Here is a 12,554-nt window from a genome sequence, read left to right as displayed (position 1 = left end):
GTAGGGACGTTTTTAAAAAGTAATTTTAATGGGAACACAGCAATCAATATTTGGCTTTTAATTAGGTTTTAGTGGGGTTATTTTGTGTATTTTTGTATGATTTTTTTTTGTATCCTGTATATTGTATTTGTGTTTTTAATATGCTGTGAACCGCCCTGAGTCCTACGGGAGAAGGGCGGTATACAAATTAAATTAACCATTAACCATTAACCAGTAACTGCTAAATTTCTTCAAGCAGTTGAACTGATTTACCTTAAGATCAATCACTTTTTGGAGTCTAAAAGCTATACATTTCTGGAAACCCAACAACTAAACCTTAAAGCAGTGGTTCTCAACCTTTTTAATGCCGCGACCCCCAACCGGTCGTAAGTCGAGGACTAAACCGGTCGTAAGTCGAGGACTAAACCGGTTGTAAGTCGAGGACTACCCAACCGGTCGTAAGTCGAGGACTTTCCCTGCCTGGGAGCGCCGCACATGCGTGGTTCCGCCCCCTGCGCCGGCCGAGGCGTAGCTGGTAAGCGGCAGAGACGGAGCAGGCCGACCATCAGCTGGCCCAGCCCAAGGGAGGTAAGGCACCCGCCGGAAAAGGGGAAAAAAATGGCGGACAAAAAAAATGGCGGACAAAAAAAATGGCGGACAGCCTTGTTTGGCGACCCCCGTGAAATGATCAATCGACCCCAAATGGGGTCGTGACCCATAGGTTGAGAACCGCTGCCTTAAAGGGTAACATTCTCACTGTATTGGCTAGTCCAATCTTGGCCCTTATGCAGCAGAATTTTAATAAACATGCAACCTCAATTAAAACGATTGCAAAACAAAAACAAGGGCGATGGATCAATTAATGATCTGTATTCAGGGGAGATTTTTAATTTTTTTATTTTGGCTGGAAAAATAGGCTGCTGTCACATTCGGAAGGTTGGCAAGATTTATCCCAGGTGCTGGAGCAGCTGAGTATGTTTTATGCAGGCTCATAGCGGGCGAGTTCATTAATGCAGCCGAAAAGCTGCTTCTTGCTTGGAGGATGCTGCAGCATAATAAGCACATCGTGGTTAACAGCTGTCCATATAAAACATCCAGCAACCTCTTTGACAGCTTGGCATCATTAGCAGACTTCGCTGAAGAAGACCCTGGAAAGTTAACTGACCTCTAGAAGAGGCAGGAAGCAAAGCTGATCTTGGCCTAAGTTGGCTTGGAAGACAGATTCCCTCTTTTTCCCCTCCGCCTCATTCCCTCTCTTTCGGTCCCTTCCTATCTCTTCACCTCCTTCTGTGTCCCTCCTGCACTCTCTCTCCCTTTCTGCCTCCTCCTCCTCTCTCCCTTTCCTCTCTCTCTTTTCTTTCCTCTCTCCATGTTTCCCTCCCCCTCTTCCTTTTCTTCTTTCTCCTCTCCCCCTTTCCTTCCCTCTTTCGGTTTCCCTCCCTCCCTCTCGCTTCCTTTTTTCTTCTTTCCTATCCCCTCCCTGTTGTCCGCTTCCTTTCTTCTTTCTCTATCCCTCTTTCCCTCTCTCCCTGTTCTTTTTTCTTCTTCCTCTCTCCCTCCCTCCTTCTTTCCATAGATTGTTTCCCTTTCTTTCCTCTCTCCTGCTTCCCTGTTTCCCTCCCTCCCTTTTCTTCTTCATCTTTCCCTCCTTCCCCTTTCTTTCCTTTCTCTTCTTTCTGTTGGAAACTGGGTCATATTTTTGAGTCTATAAGGTCTACCTGACCACACATTGGGCAAATGGCCACAAGCAGAGAAGGAGAGGGGTCTTCACGTGCTCCCCCTCCCTGTGTCTATTTCTCACCTGCATTGTTGTTAATCAATCTCTGTCTTTAAGGCACAAAGGGGGTAACCTCTCTCCATCCTCCCCCTTCAGTTCTTGTTACTGTAGTTCTCCCAAATACAATCAATTTCTGAGCACTTGCTTCTTGATTAGAGATTCCAGGAATGTTTTTAACAAGTTCCACAGTTAAAAAAAAAAAAAAGGTTGAAACCCCGTGTGATCTATATTATCAAACAACCCCAGAATGAGTCTGGTTGCACCTTCTCCAACTAACACATTTTATTACAGCACGCAGCTCAGAAAAGCTTATGCTTTTTAATAAAACGTGTTGGAAAAGACGCTTGCAGCCTCTATTCACCTTCAAGCAGTACACTAAATTATTCTATTCTAGTATGCCTGTGTGAACATCCACCTGTTCAGCTCCTTCCATGAAATGAAACGGAGCAGCTGAGAACAGGGAAAAACCTGGGACCAGACATGCATCAATTGCCCCCCAGATTTGCTAACCAGAATGCTTGTTTTGCTCACATTTTCCTCAGTTCGGTGACTTCTTCATGGCAATAAGACTCCAAGCATCATTAGTCCCAGCAACAGTCATAGAATGGTAGTATCATGGGATTGGAAGGGATCTTAGAGGTCTTCTAGTCCAACCCCCTGCCCTGGGAGGAATACAAACAAATGCCTGCTGAATTTATGCTTGAAAACCTCCAGTGATGCAGTTTCCATGACTCCAAGAGGCAGATTGCTTCATAGTTCTCATAGTCAGGAAATCCTTCCTTATTGATTAGGAGTTTGGATTATCCCTCTATCAAGCTTCCATCTGTTAGTTCTTAAATTACCCATGGACACTGAGAATAATTCCAGTTCCTCAGTATCCTTCTTGTATTATAGTGACTAAATCTGGACTCTGTTCAGGATTATACCACTGTTGATGCAGCCCAGAAATGCATTGGCCCTTTGGGCAGTTGCAGCACACTGCTGGCTCATGCTTTAATCTGTCAGGGACAATGTCTCCATAATAAAAACAGTCTTGAGGATCTAGGGTGCAGAGGACCCTCCCGTTGTTGTTGTTGTTCAGTTGCTAAGTCATGTCCAACTCTTTGCGACCCCATGGACCATAGCACACCAAACCCTCTCCCCAGTCTTCCACTGTCTGCTGAAACGGATGCCTGCCACATCAATAACATTATCTAACCAGCTCACCCTCTGCCGTCTCCTTCTCGTTTTGCCATCTATCTTTCCCAACATAAATCCTTTTCCAGTGAGTCCTCTCTTCTCATTTGGTGGCCAAAATATTTGAGCTTCAGCTTCAGTTATCTAATAATAATAATAATGATAAAGTTGGAAGGGACCTTGGAGGTCATCTAGTCCAACCCCCTGCTCAGGCAGGAAACCCTATATCATTTCGGACAAATGGCTGTCCAGTCTCTTCTTAAAAACTTCCAGTGTTGGAGCATTCACCGCTTCTGGAGGCAGGTTGTTCCTCTGGTTAATTGTTCTAACTGTCAGGAAGTTTCTCCTTAGTTCTAGGTTGCTTCTCTCCTTGATTAGTTTCCACCCGTTGCTTCTTGTCCTGCCTTCAGGCGTTTTGGAAAATAGCTTGACTCCCTCTTCTTTGGGGCAGCCCCTGAGATATTGGAACACTGCTATCATATCCCCCCTTGTCCTTCTCTTCATTAAACTAGAAATACCCAATTCCAGCAACCGTTCCTTATATGTTTTAGCCTCCAGTCCCCTAATCATCTTTGTTGCTCTTCTCTGTACTCTTTCTAGAGTCTCAACATCTTTTTTACATCGTAGTGACCAAAACTGGATGCAGTATTCCAAGTGTGGCCTTACCAAGGCATTGTAAAGTGGTATTAACACTTCACGTGATCTTGATTCTATCCCTCTGTTAATGCAGCCTAGCACTGTGTTGGCTTTTTTGGCAGCTGCAGCACACTGCTGGCTCATATTTAGGTGATTGTCCACTAGGACTCCGAGATCCCTCTCACAGTTACTACTATCTGTCCTTCGAAAGAACAGTTCTTTTAGGATTGACTGGTTTGATCTCCTTGCAGCTCAAGGGACTCTTGAGAGTCTTCTCCAGCACCACAACTCGAAAGCATCAGTTCTTCCTTTATGGTTCAACTCTCACATCCCTACATTACTAATGGGAAAACCATAGCTTTGACTTTCTGAGAAAAGTGATGTCTCTACTTTTTAATATGCTGCCTAGGTTTGTCACTGTTTTCCTCCCAAGGAACAAGCATTTTTCAATTTCATGGCTGCAGTCGCTGTCTGCAGTGATCCTGAAGCCCAAGAAAATAAAATCTGTCACTGCTTCCCTTTCTATTTGTCAGGAAGTGATGCCATGATCTTAGTTTTTTTAATGTTGAGTTTCAAGCCAACTTTTGCACTGTCCTCTTTCTGTGGTGGAGGGCTCAACACTGGCTCATGTTTGGATCCTAGAAAGAGGGCTTGCCTAGATTTCAGATTTCCCACCCCCACCCACCCACTTTCTGAGCTCAGTGGATTTTCCCAAGAGTTATTGGCTTATCCATCTTTTGCATTTCACTTCGCTTTCCCAATCCCTGGGACTGCATTACGCCAAATAATGTTTACATCGGTAACCCTGTCCAAATCCCACATAAAAATGATTTACAGGCTGTGTTGCTGTTTTCTCATTCTTGTCATTTATTATTCTTTAAAAGGGACACGGGTGGGAAATGAGTTTCATTGCCAGCTGTGTCTTGCAGACAGAGATGGTCTTATATGTTAAGTCCATTGCCCTGGCACTTTTCTGCAGGACGTGCGGCTGTGTGCACGTTTCACACAACAAGCCATTTTAACCTGGATGCGAATCTTCTGGAAGAGATAATGATGGTGGAAGAAAGCAGACGGCGGTCTTAGGAACTGTTAAAAAAATTTATTAAAATGTCCAGCAGTACAGAAACTGCAAAGGGTCTTGTTTTCTCTCCCCCACTTTCCCCCCCCTTTTTGGGAGGGGGGAACCACCCAAGGGGCAAGAGGGAGGGGTTACACACAGAGGAGGACTGGACACTGCAGTTATGTTGAAACAGCAGAGGTTGGAAAGGTGCTGACTGCACACACCGCACTCACACATACAAACACATCCACACTTGTACATACACACCCACAAGTCAAACCCAGTTTCAGATGTGACACATTTTGTTCGCAGGGAAAACAGTTCAGAAGCAATTGCATTTGCAAAGGATGTGGTAGCCCAGAAGTTACCTCAGGTACAGGAACACCCACCAGAAGCTTCCAGCAAGATCATTTTAGGAGACAGGATTAGATCTCCTGCCACCTGTCCCTAGGTTGTTCCTCTCTCTAGTGTTGAGGGGGACCTCAAAGGTCATCTAGACTAACCCTCTGCCAGTGCTGGAAAACAGGTCCTCCAGTATGATTGCTCGGTAGTTCGAAGGTCTGTTTTTGAAAGCCAGCAACCAAGACAAGTCCACCATTTTAGGCACTGCTTTTTCCACTGAATAGACAGGGGAAAAAATTGAGACAATTATGAAGATTTCCTCATGGACCTCTTCTCCCTGTCATGGGCATCCCTGTGGTCATAAAAATTAAGATGGCAGCCTTGGCTACATGGCACAATCACGAGCGTGGCCACCATTTTGACTTTTTTTTTACTCCTTCTTCCCTTGCAGATGCCACTCCTGATCCAACTTTGCTTCACTAGATCTTTACATGGCTGGCTCAGGAATTCTGGGAGTTGAAGTCCACAAGTCATAAAAGGGCCACCGTTCCCCAGGCCTACTTTAGGTCTTGGCTTGGAAGCAAGTCCCACTGAATCAATATAAGTGGATACAAGGGGAACAGGAAGTCCTAGTCCTACACTTACAACCATTTAGTGACCGTTCAAAGTTACAACGCTACTGAAAAAAGTTACTTACAACTAGTCCTCGCACTTAAGACCATTGCAGCTTCCTGCAATCAAGTAATCAAAATTTGGGAGCTTGGCAACTGCCTTGTATTTACAATAGTTGCAGCATCCTGGGGTGGACTTCAGCTTCCCGGACAGCCTAAATCAGGGGTAGTCAATCTTGGCTCTTTTATGACTCGTGGACTTCAACTCCCAGAATTCCTGAGCCAGCTGTGCTGGCTCAGGAATTCTGGGAGTTGAAGTCCACAAGTCATAAAAGAGCCAAGGTTGACTACCCCTGGCCTAAATTAAAGTATACTGTGCAGCCAATTCAAGTTTTTCTCTAGGGCTGTGCCCTGCTCACAAAACACATGTCGACTGAATTTTATCTGGTGGCCACCGATGTTGAGAGTTGTAGTGCTCACAGATCTGGAAGGCCACACAGTTTCACCACTGCGGCCTTAGGATGCAGAGGCCATTGAGAGATTTTTGTCAAGGCCAGCCTACATCTCCTTGTAGAGAAAGCCATCATGGCAAACAAGCTTATGATTAATACATGCAGCCACACCGCTAAGGATGTCCCCAGAGAGGGTCAAAAAAGTCAAGATGGCAACAGCAGCATGGTTAAAATTCTATGATGCGTGGTAAAAAGGGGCGGGGCTTCCTTCATACAGTCATGTCTGCCATCTTGTTTTTTTTTTTTTATCCTCCTGTGGACACCCCTGGACAGAGCCAGATGCAAAAATGGATGGAATTATAAGTATAGAGCCCCCCCCCAAAAGAACAAGAGGATAAGAGGGGGAAGGCGAATGAAGATTTTCTGTTATTATACTCTATAGAATCGAATTCTAGAACACATTGTGACACCTGGTTCCTCACCTACAAGTAGTCCTCACTTAATGACTCTTCAGTGTTACAACAGATTGATGATGACCCATACTCAAAGTTATGACAACTGCACTCCTGCTGTAGTCATGTGATACGTTTTGGGAACTTGGCAACCAGCTCGCATTTACAACCTTTCACAATGTCTCTCATCACATGACTACATTTTAAAACCTTTTTTTTTTTTTGCCATTTTCCAGCAAAAAAGACTTTGGATATGCTGGATTCACTTAACAGCCACAGGATTTGCTTCATGACTATAGTGACTCATTTTACAACCACTGTAAAAACTTTTGTACTATTGAGTTAGGTCACGCAGTAATCCGTTTAACAACTGCAATGACTGGTGAACAAAATTCTGGGTCTAACTGTGGTCGTTAAGTGAGGACTAACTATAGTCTAACTCTAAGGGCTGATGTTGAGGAAAGTGAGGTGTGGCACAGAGAAAATCTAGATCAGGGGTAGGCAACCTTGGCTCTTTTATGACTCGTGGACTTCAACTCCCAGAATTCCTGAGCCAGCATGGCTCAGCTTGGAAACCTCTCTCTTTCCCTCAGCATGGCTGGCTCAGGAATTCTGGGAGTTGAAGTCCACGAGTCATAAAAGAGCCAAGGTTGCCTACCCCTGATCTAGATCATGTTTGATTTAGAGATCAGACTCAGCAGTGTCCCCAAGGTCAAAAAAGTCAAGATGTAGCCACGCTTGTGTTAATGAGTTCCCTCCTTCCATTTTATTGCCTGTAAAAAGAGGCAGGGCTTCGATCACAGACTTCTCTGCAGATGCCTCTGGATTGAAAGTTTCCCATTTTAACCAGTTAATTTAATTTACGTTTGAATGAAAAATAAATTTAGATCAAGGGGACGTTGCTGACAGAGGGCCTTGTGCTTTGCGGGGCCAAAGAGAGCAAACAACCGGGACTACCATTTATGTGGGTTGCCACACCCTTCATGTCCATCAGATGGCAGCAAACAGCAAACCCAAGCGCCTTCCTGCCATCTAGTGTGTCACTTGAGTTTTGCAACCTAGTCCTAAGAACAAGAACAATGCAAAATTCCTTATATCTGCAAAATTTAAACAAAAGAAGAACTGAGGAGACTTGAGAAAGTATCACTGGATCTGGCATTTTCATGACCTGTTTTAAGGTCATGCTCTAGGCTCAGACTTCCTAGAGACAATATACTCATATGAATATAGCTGCTGGGCTGGGCAGCATCCATTATAACCTCTCATCAGTGGCCCAAGATTGTGCTATGTCAGCGCTGTGGGGCATGGTGGGAAATTCATGACACCTTCTCAACCTTAGCCATTTTAAGATGTGTGGACTTCAATTCCCAGAATTCTCCAGCCAGTTAAGCTGAAGTCCATGAATCCTAAAGCTGCCAAGGTTGAGAAACATATACGTTTCAAAGAAGTAATAGAATAAAAATGAGATCAGAAAAGGGGCGACTTGAAGTTTCTGGGGAAGTTCATGGAGAATCTCAGACCGCGTTTGAAGAAGAGCTGTGTTTCTCTGGAAGGATTGGCAGGTCAAGGAACTTAGTTTCCTAGGTGGTTTATGCAACAGACCTGTAATGGTGTGTGAGAATGGCCTTGTGAGACGGGAGAGAAAGCCACAGACTGGGCAAGTGCTAGGTTTCCCATGGTTTCTGTCCTTCTATGGATTGAGGCATCTTTTACATCCTAGTTATCCAATCTATAGCTCTCCCTCTTGTCTGCCAAAGTCATTCCCACATGCCAAGGTCTCCAAATTTCAGGACTTGTGTACTTCAACTCCCAGAATTGCTCAGCCAGCCATATCTCAGGGCACTTTCTTTAAAAGTGGGAATGACAGATGTCATCCATCCCTGGAACAGATGGCAATCGAATAGAATCAGCCTCACCTCCTTCCCTTGGATAAATCAGAAGCTGGCTAATTTAGCAGCAAGAGAGAACTGGCAGCAAACAGAAAGTCTTAAACCAGCTATGTTCAATTCAGCTGCCTCCAGATAGCTTGGACTACAATTCCCACCACCTGATCAGACCCATGCTGAGTGGGACACCAAAACCTTCGGAAGGGGCAAGTGAGGCCACCTGAATCTTGTGCTGAGAAAAATGTCTTCCTTTATCTTCTCTAAAATTACGCAATTTTTTTTTGCAAAGCCTTGTTCTTCTTTTGTTACTTTGCAGATGGTTCTAATGTTGCTGACTGTGGGGAGAGGGGGGGGAGGCTCGGGGTGAGTTGGGGGCTAAGAAGGCCAAAGCAGAACCATCCAACTCTTCAATCATTGGGCCATTTATTTGCCCCTCTGAATTTTAAGCCCCCGCTTCCCAGAAGATCTTTGCAACCAAGACGAGCTTTTGCAACTTCTCTTTTAAAAACGAGAGCAAATTCTCGGAAATTAGCGCCCCAGTTTTGCCGGAGGTGGTGATGTGGGGGGGAGGCGTGAGGAACATGCTGACCTGACTGGAATCATTTTAAGTGCCAGGTTTTCAGCATGTCTGCATGAATGCTGGTGGGCATGCGTCGCACGCAACTGTGCCATCCTGCAGCGGGCCCTGGGTAGAGATACGAGAGGGGAAGAAAAGGCAATCAGCCACTCCCATCACACATGGAAATCCCGTCACATCCTGGATGGTCGGGAGGAAGATGGAGGAGGAGGAGGAGGGGGCTGGAGGTACGGGAAGGGATCAAAGCTTGTGCTTCCATTGGGGTCAAAGGTTAAAAGTAGTTGCTGCCATCCTCTGCCCAGTCCAGCTTTGGACGCTGCTTCTGGTGTTTCCTCCGCTCCTTGCGGGATTTGTGGTGGTGATGCTGCCGGCGGTGATGACGGTGGTGCCGCCGGGTTCTGTGGGACCGTCTGGCTATAAGGAATCAACAGCCAGGAAAGAGGGAGGCGTTAGTCACTCGGCCCAGACTAGGTGGCAAGTGCAACAAGGGCTAGCTACTACCACAGTTCTACAAGCAGAAAGTCCTCGTTTAACAACTGCCTCGTTGAACGACCCTTTGCTAATTACGGGGGTGATGAAAAAACTAACTTTGCAACCAGTCCTTGCCTTTATGACCTTTGCAGGTCTGTAAGGCCGAGGAAAAAGTTGAACTAAGATCATAAACATAATTGCGGTTCCACTTAGTAACCATTTCATTTTAGTGGCTGAGCTGCAGGTGCCAATTGTGGTTGCTAAACGAGGACTACCTGTCTTCAACTTTTCTAAAAGACATTGCCTGTACAAACAATACACATCGAGAGCCAATTGGGCAAAAGAGCAAAACTGCTGGACTAGAAACCAGGGTATTCTGAGTTCTATTCTCTCCTTGGGCAGGAAGGTTGGGCGGGTGACTTTGGGATAGTCCCTCTCTCCTAGCCCGTCCCACCCCGCACGACTGTTGTCATGGGAAGATGAGGCAGAAGCCTTATGAACACCATTGGTAGTTTTACAAACAAAAATGGATTATAAATCAAATAAATAAGAAACTCACCAATCCATACCCCATGTTCATCTGTCTACCTATATTTCTCCCAGTAGCAGCCCCCCCCCACGTATCCTTCCTGACCTAGGTGTGAGCACCCAGCTGATCTCAGAATGAAGGCAAGTCAGACTTGGTCACACCTTGAGAATGGGAGACCACTAGGAAATACCATGACTATTGGAGCAGGAAGTGGAGAGGGGGAAGGGAACGGAAGGGAAGGGAAGAAGGAAAGGAAAGGAAAGGAAAGGAAAAGAAAGGAAAGAGAGAGGGAGGGAGGGAGGGTCAAAAAAGGGAGGGACGGAGGGAGAAAGGAAGGAAATGTACACCAACATTTTCATATTTTTTTTAATCAAGAATTGAGCTAATTTACCTAGTGCAGTGGTGGCGAACCTGTGGCACGCGTGCCAGAGGCGGCACTCAGAGCCCTCTCTGTGGGCACGTGCACCATGCCCCAGAGATGGCAACCGCCCCTCTTCAACCAGCCGCCCGCAAACTCGCCGAGGTCCCACATGGCCGGATGCATCCCAGCACCCATGCGCTCGCTGGCCTCTGTGTGCAGGGGGCGATGGTGTCAGGCAGCAGCTGCCCCGGCCCCCGACTCACCTTTCCCTGTGACAATGGCACCCCCACCCTGCCTCACCTTGCCTCACCTCACCCCGCAAGACGAGCCTCCTACCCACTGCCCCATCTGCCAGAGACCCCCTGGATCTCCCCCAACCCTGCCCGGCCCCCACAGGTGTCCCTCCCCACGAGCAACATAGAGGTGATCATGCCCATCTTGGCCACTCCCACCCAATCTGCCATGACCACCACAGCCACGCCCACCCAGTGGGCCACGCCCACCTGGCACCCGGCAATAAATAAGTGGGTTTTGGGTTGCAGTTTGGGCACTCAGTCTCTAAAAGGTTCGCCATCACTGACCTAGTGTGTTATGTGTGTTCCTTTTCAAGAATTTTTCTCCCTGTACCCACATATTCTGGTGTGCCTTTCTCCCATCCTTTCCCTCCCCATCCCACCTGCTCTTTTTCATCCCAAGCAGCAAAAGAGCTCTCTCAGTCCGCCCCTGGGAGGTGCTTGTTCTTAGCGCCATGTGGGCCCTTTCCCAGGTCTCCTTCCCCAGACCACCTGCCGGCCTGCCCAGCCAAGAGGGAAGAAAGAGAAAGGGAGATTTTCTGCCCCTCCTAACCCGCCGTTTCCACCTTTTTGTCCCTGAAAGTGACAGCAGGAACTCACGTTTTGTGCAGAGGACTTTGGGGTTCTCCCACAGGCCATTGACGTGACATTTGATGGTGGGCAAATGTCTTTGGAGGAAGCCTTCTGTGCACTGGTATCGGATGGTGGAGTGCACGCTGTACTTCTCCTTCTTCTTTCCAATGGGGGAAGCGTTTTCCACCAGAGGGGGCGGCCCACACAGCACTACAAAGACCATACAAGTTGTAGACAGGCAGGCGTGGAAAACTTGCCTTACAACAGCCGTCGACTGGCTTTGTTAGGCATTTCAAAAAGGTTCCTTCCTGTTACTTTTTTCCCCCTTTGAATTTTTCAGTTTTAGGCTTATGATTTCCAGCCCAGAACAATTTATTTTTTTCTCGGACATTTTCACCCTATTTACTAGGAATCACAATTTAAATGACACCAGCACCCGTTGGTATCGTAAGGCAACAATTCTGCAAAACTCTATTTAACCCTTGAGCGAGTGCTTTGGTGCATGGAGTGCGCTATTGCCACTTACAACTTCAATAAGCTGACAGTCATACAACTCGCTCATTCTGGTAGGCCTTCGCTCGCTTCGGTAATATTATCAGTTTCCTGAAGTAATAACAATTTCTTTTTAGTGACTTGCAAGGTCTGATTGTTCACTACTCAACTGACTTTGCGGAGGTGTGTTTTTGAAATGCGTAGAAAGAAAAGCAACAAGCACAATTTATCCGATTTTATACTCATCGTGTATTTTGGAAGTCTTTTCGAATGGATGCACTGCCCTCTCCTTTGAGGCTGATGGGAACACCCTGTGTCCCCCCCAAAAGAAGCTTCTGAACACTGGATCACATTGCGTGGAAGGCCCTACAACTCGCCACGGCCAACTAGCCACAACAGGACAACTTGCTGCAAGACAATGCAACAATTCAATTTAATTATTTAAAATAATTAAAAGATTACTTTCCTGGCGTAATAAAGTAATCTTTTCATTATTTTAAATAATGATGCCAGAAAAGATTGATAAACAAAGTATATGTTTGATTTTACATGTGATCACAGCGGCAAGACAAGAATCCTATTTGCACAATATTGGAGAAGAAATACCATCAGAGATAGAAATAATTAAAAATATATTAGAATGTGTGGAAATGGACAGACTTACTCTTACCTTTAAGAACTGGGCCAGCGGCCCCTGCGGCCCTCTCGGACCTGAGGGCCTTCTGGTAGCCCCGGCGGCCCTTTAAGAACTGGGCCAGTGGCCCCGATGGCCCTCCCAATGGCCCCTTCGGAAATTCATTCTGGCCTCGGTGGCCTTCGGGCGGCTTCTCCAGCAGCCCCGGTGGCCCCCGATGGCCCCTCCAGCGGCCTTGGTGGTCTTTGGGCCT

The 12,554-nt window shown here is 46.4% G+C and overlaps 1 protein-coding gene across 1 annotated transcript in view; it reads right to left on the bottom strand.

Moving 5' to 3' along the window:
- Nucleotides 1-9,188: 9,188 nt before the first annotated feature.
- The window catches only part of NCAN (neurocan), a 79,974-nt gene continuing 76,608 nt past the window's right edge, over nt 9,189-12,554 (bottom strand). Inside the window, 2 exon segments of the mRNA XM_029283095.1 lie at nt 9,189-9,358; nt 11,203-11,385. Coding sequence (XP_029138928.1) covers nt 9,189-9,358; nt 11,203-11,385 — 353 coding nt within the window.

The sequence above is a fragment of the Protobothrops mucrosquamatus genome, unplaced genomic scaffold (assembly GCF_001527695.2).
Source record: "Protobothrops mucrosquamatus isolate PMUCROS unplaced genomic scaffold, P.Mucros_1.0 scaffold14, whole genome shotgun sequence".
Classification (NCBI taxonomy): Eukaryota; Metazoa; Chordata; class Lepidosauria; order Squamata; family Viperidae; genus Protobothrops; species Protobothrops mucrosquamatus.
The sequence above is the reverse complement of the archived record's forward strand: the minus strand, read 5'-3'. Positions and strand labels throughout refer to the sequence as shown.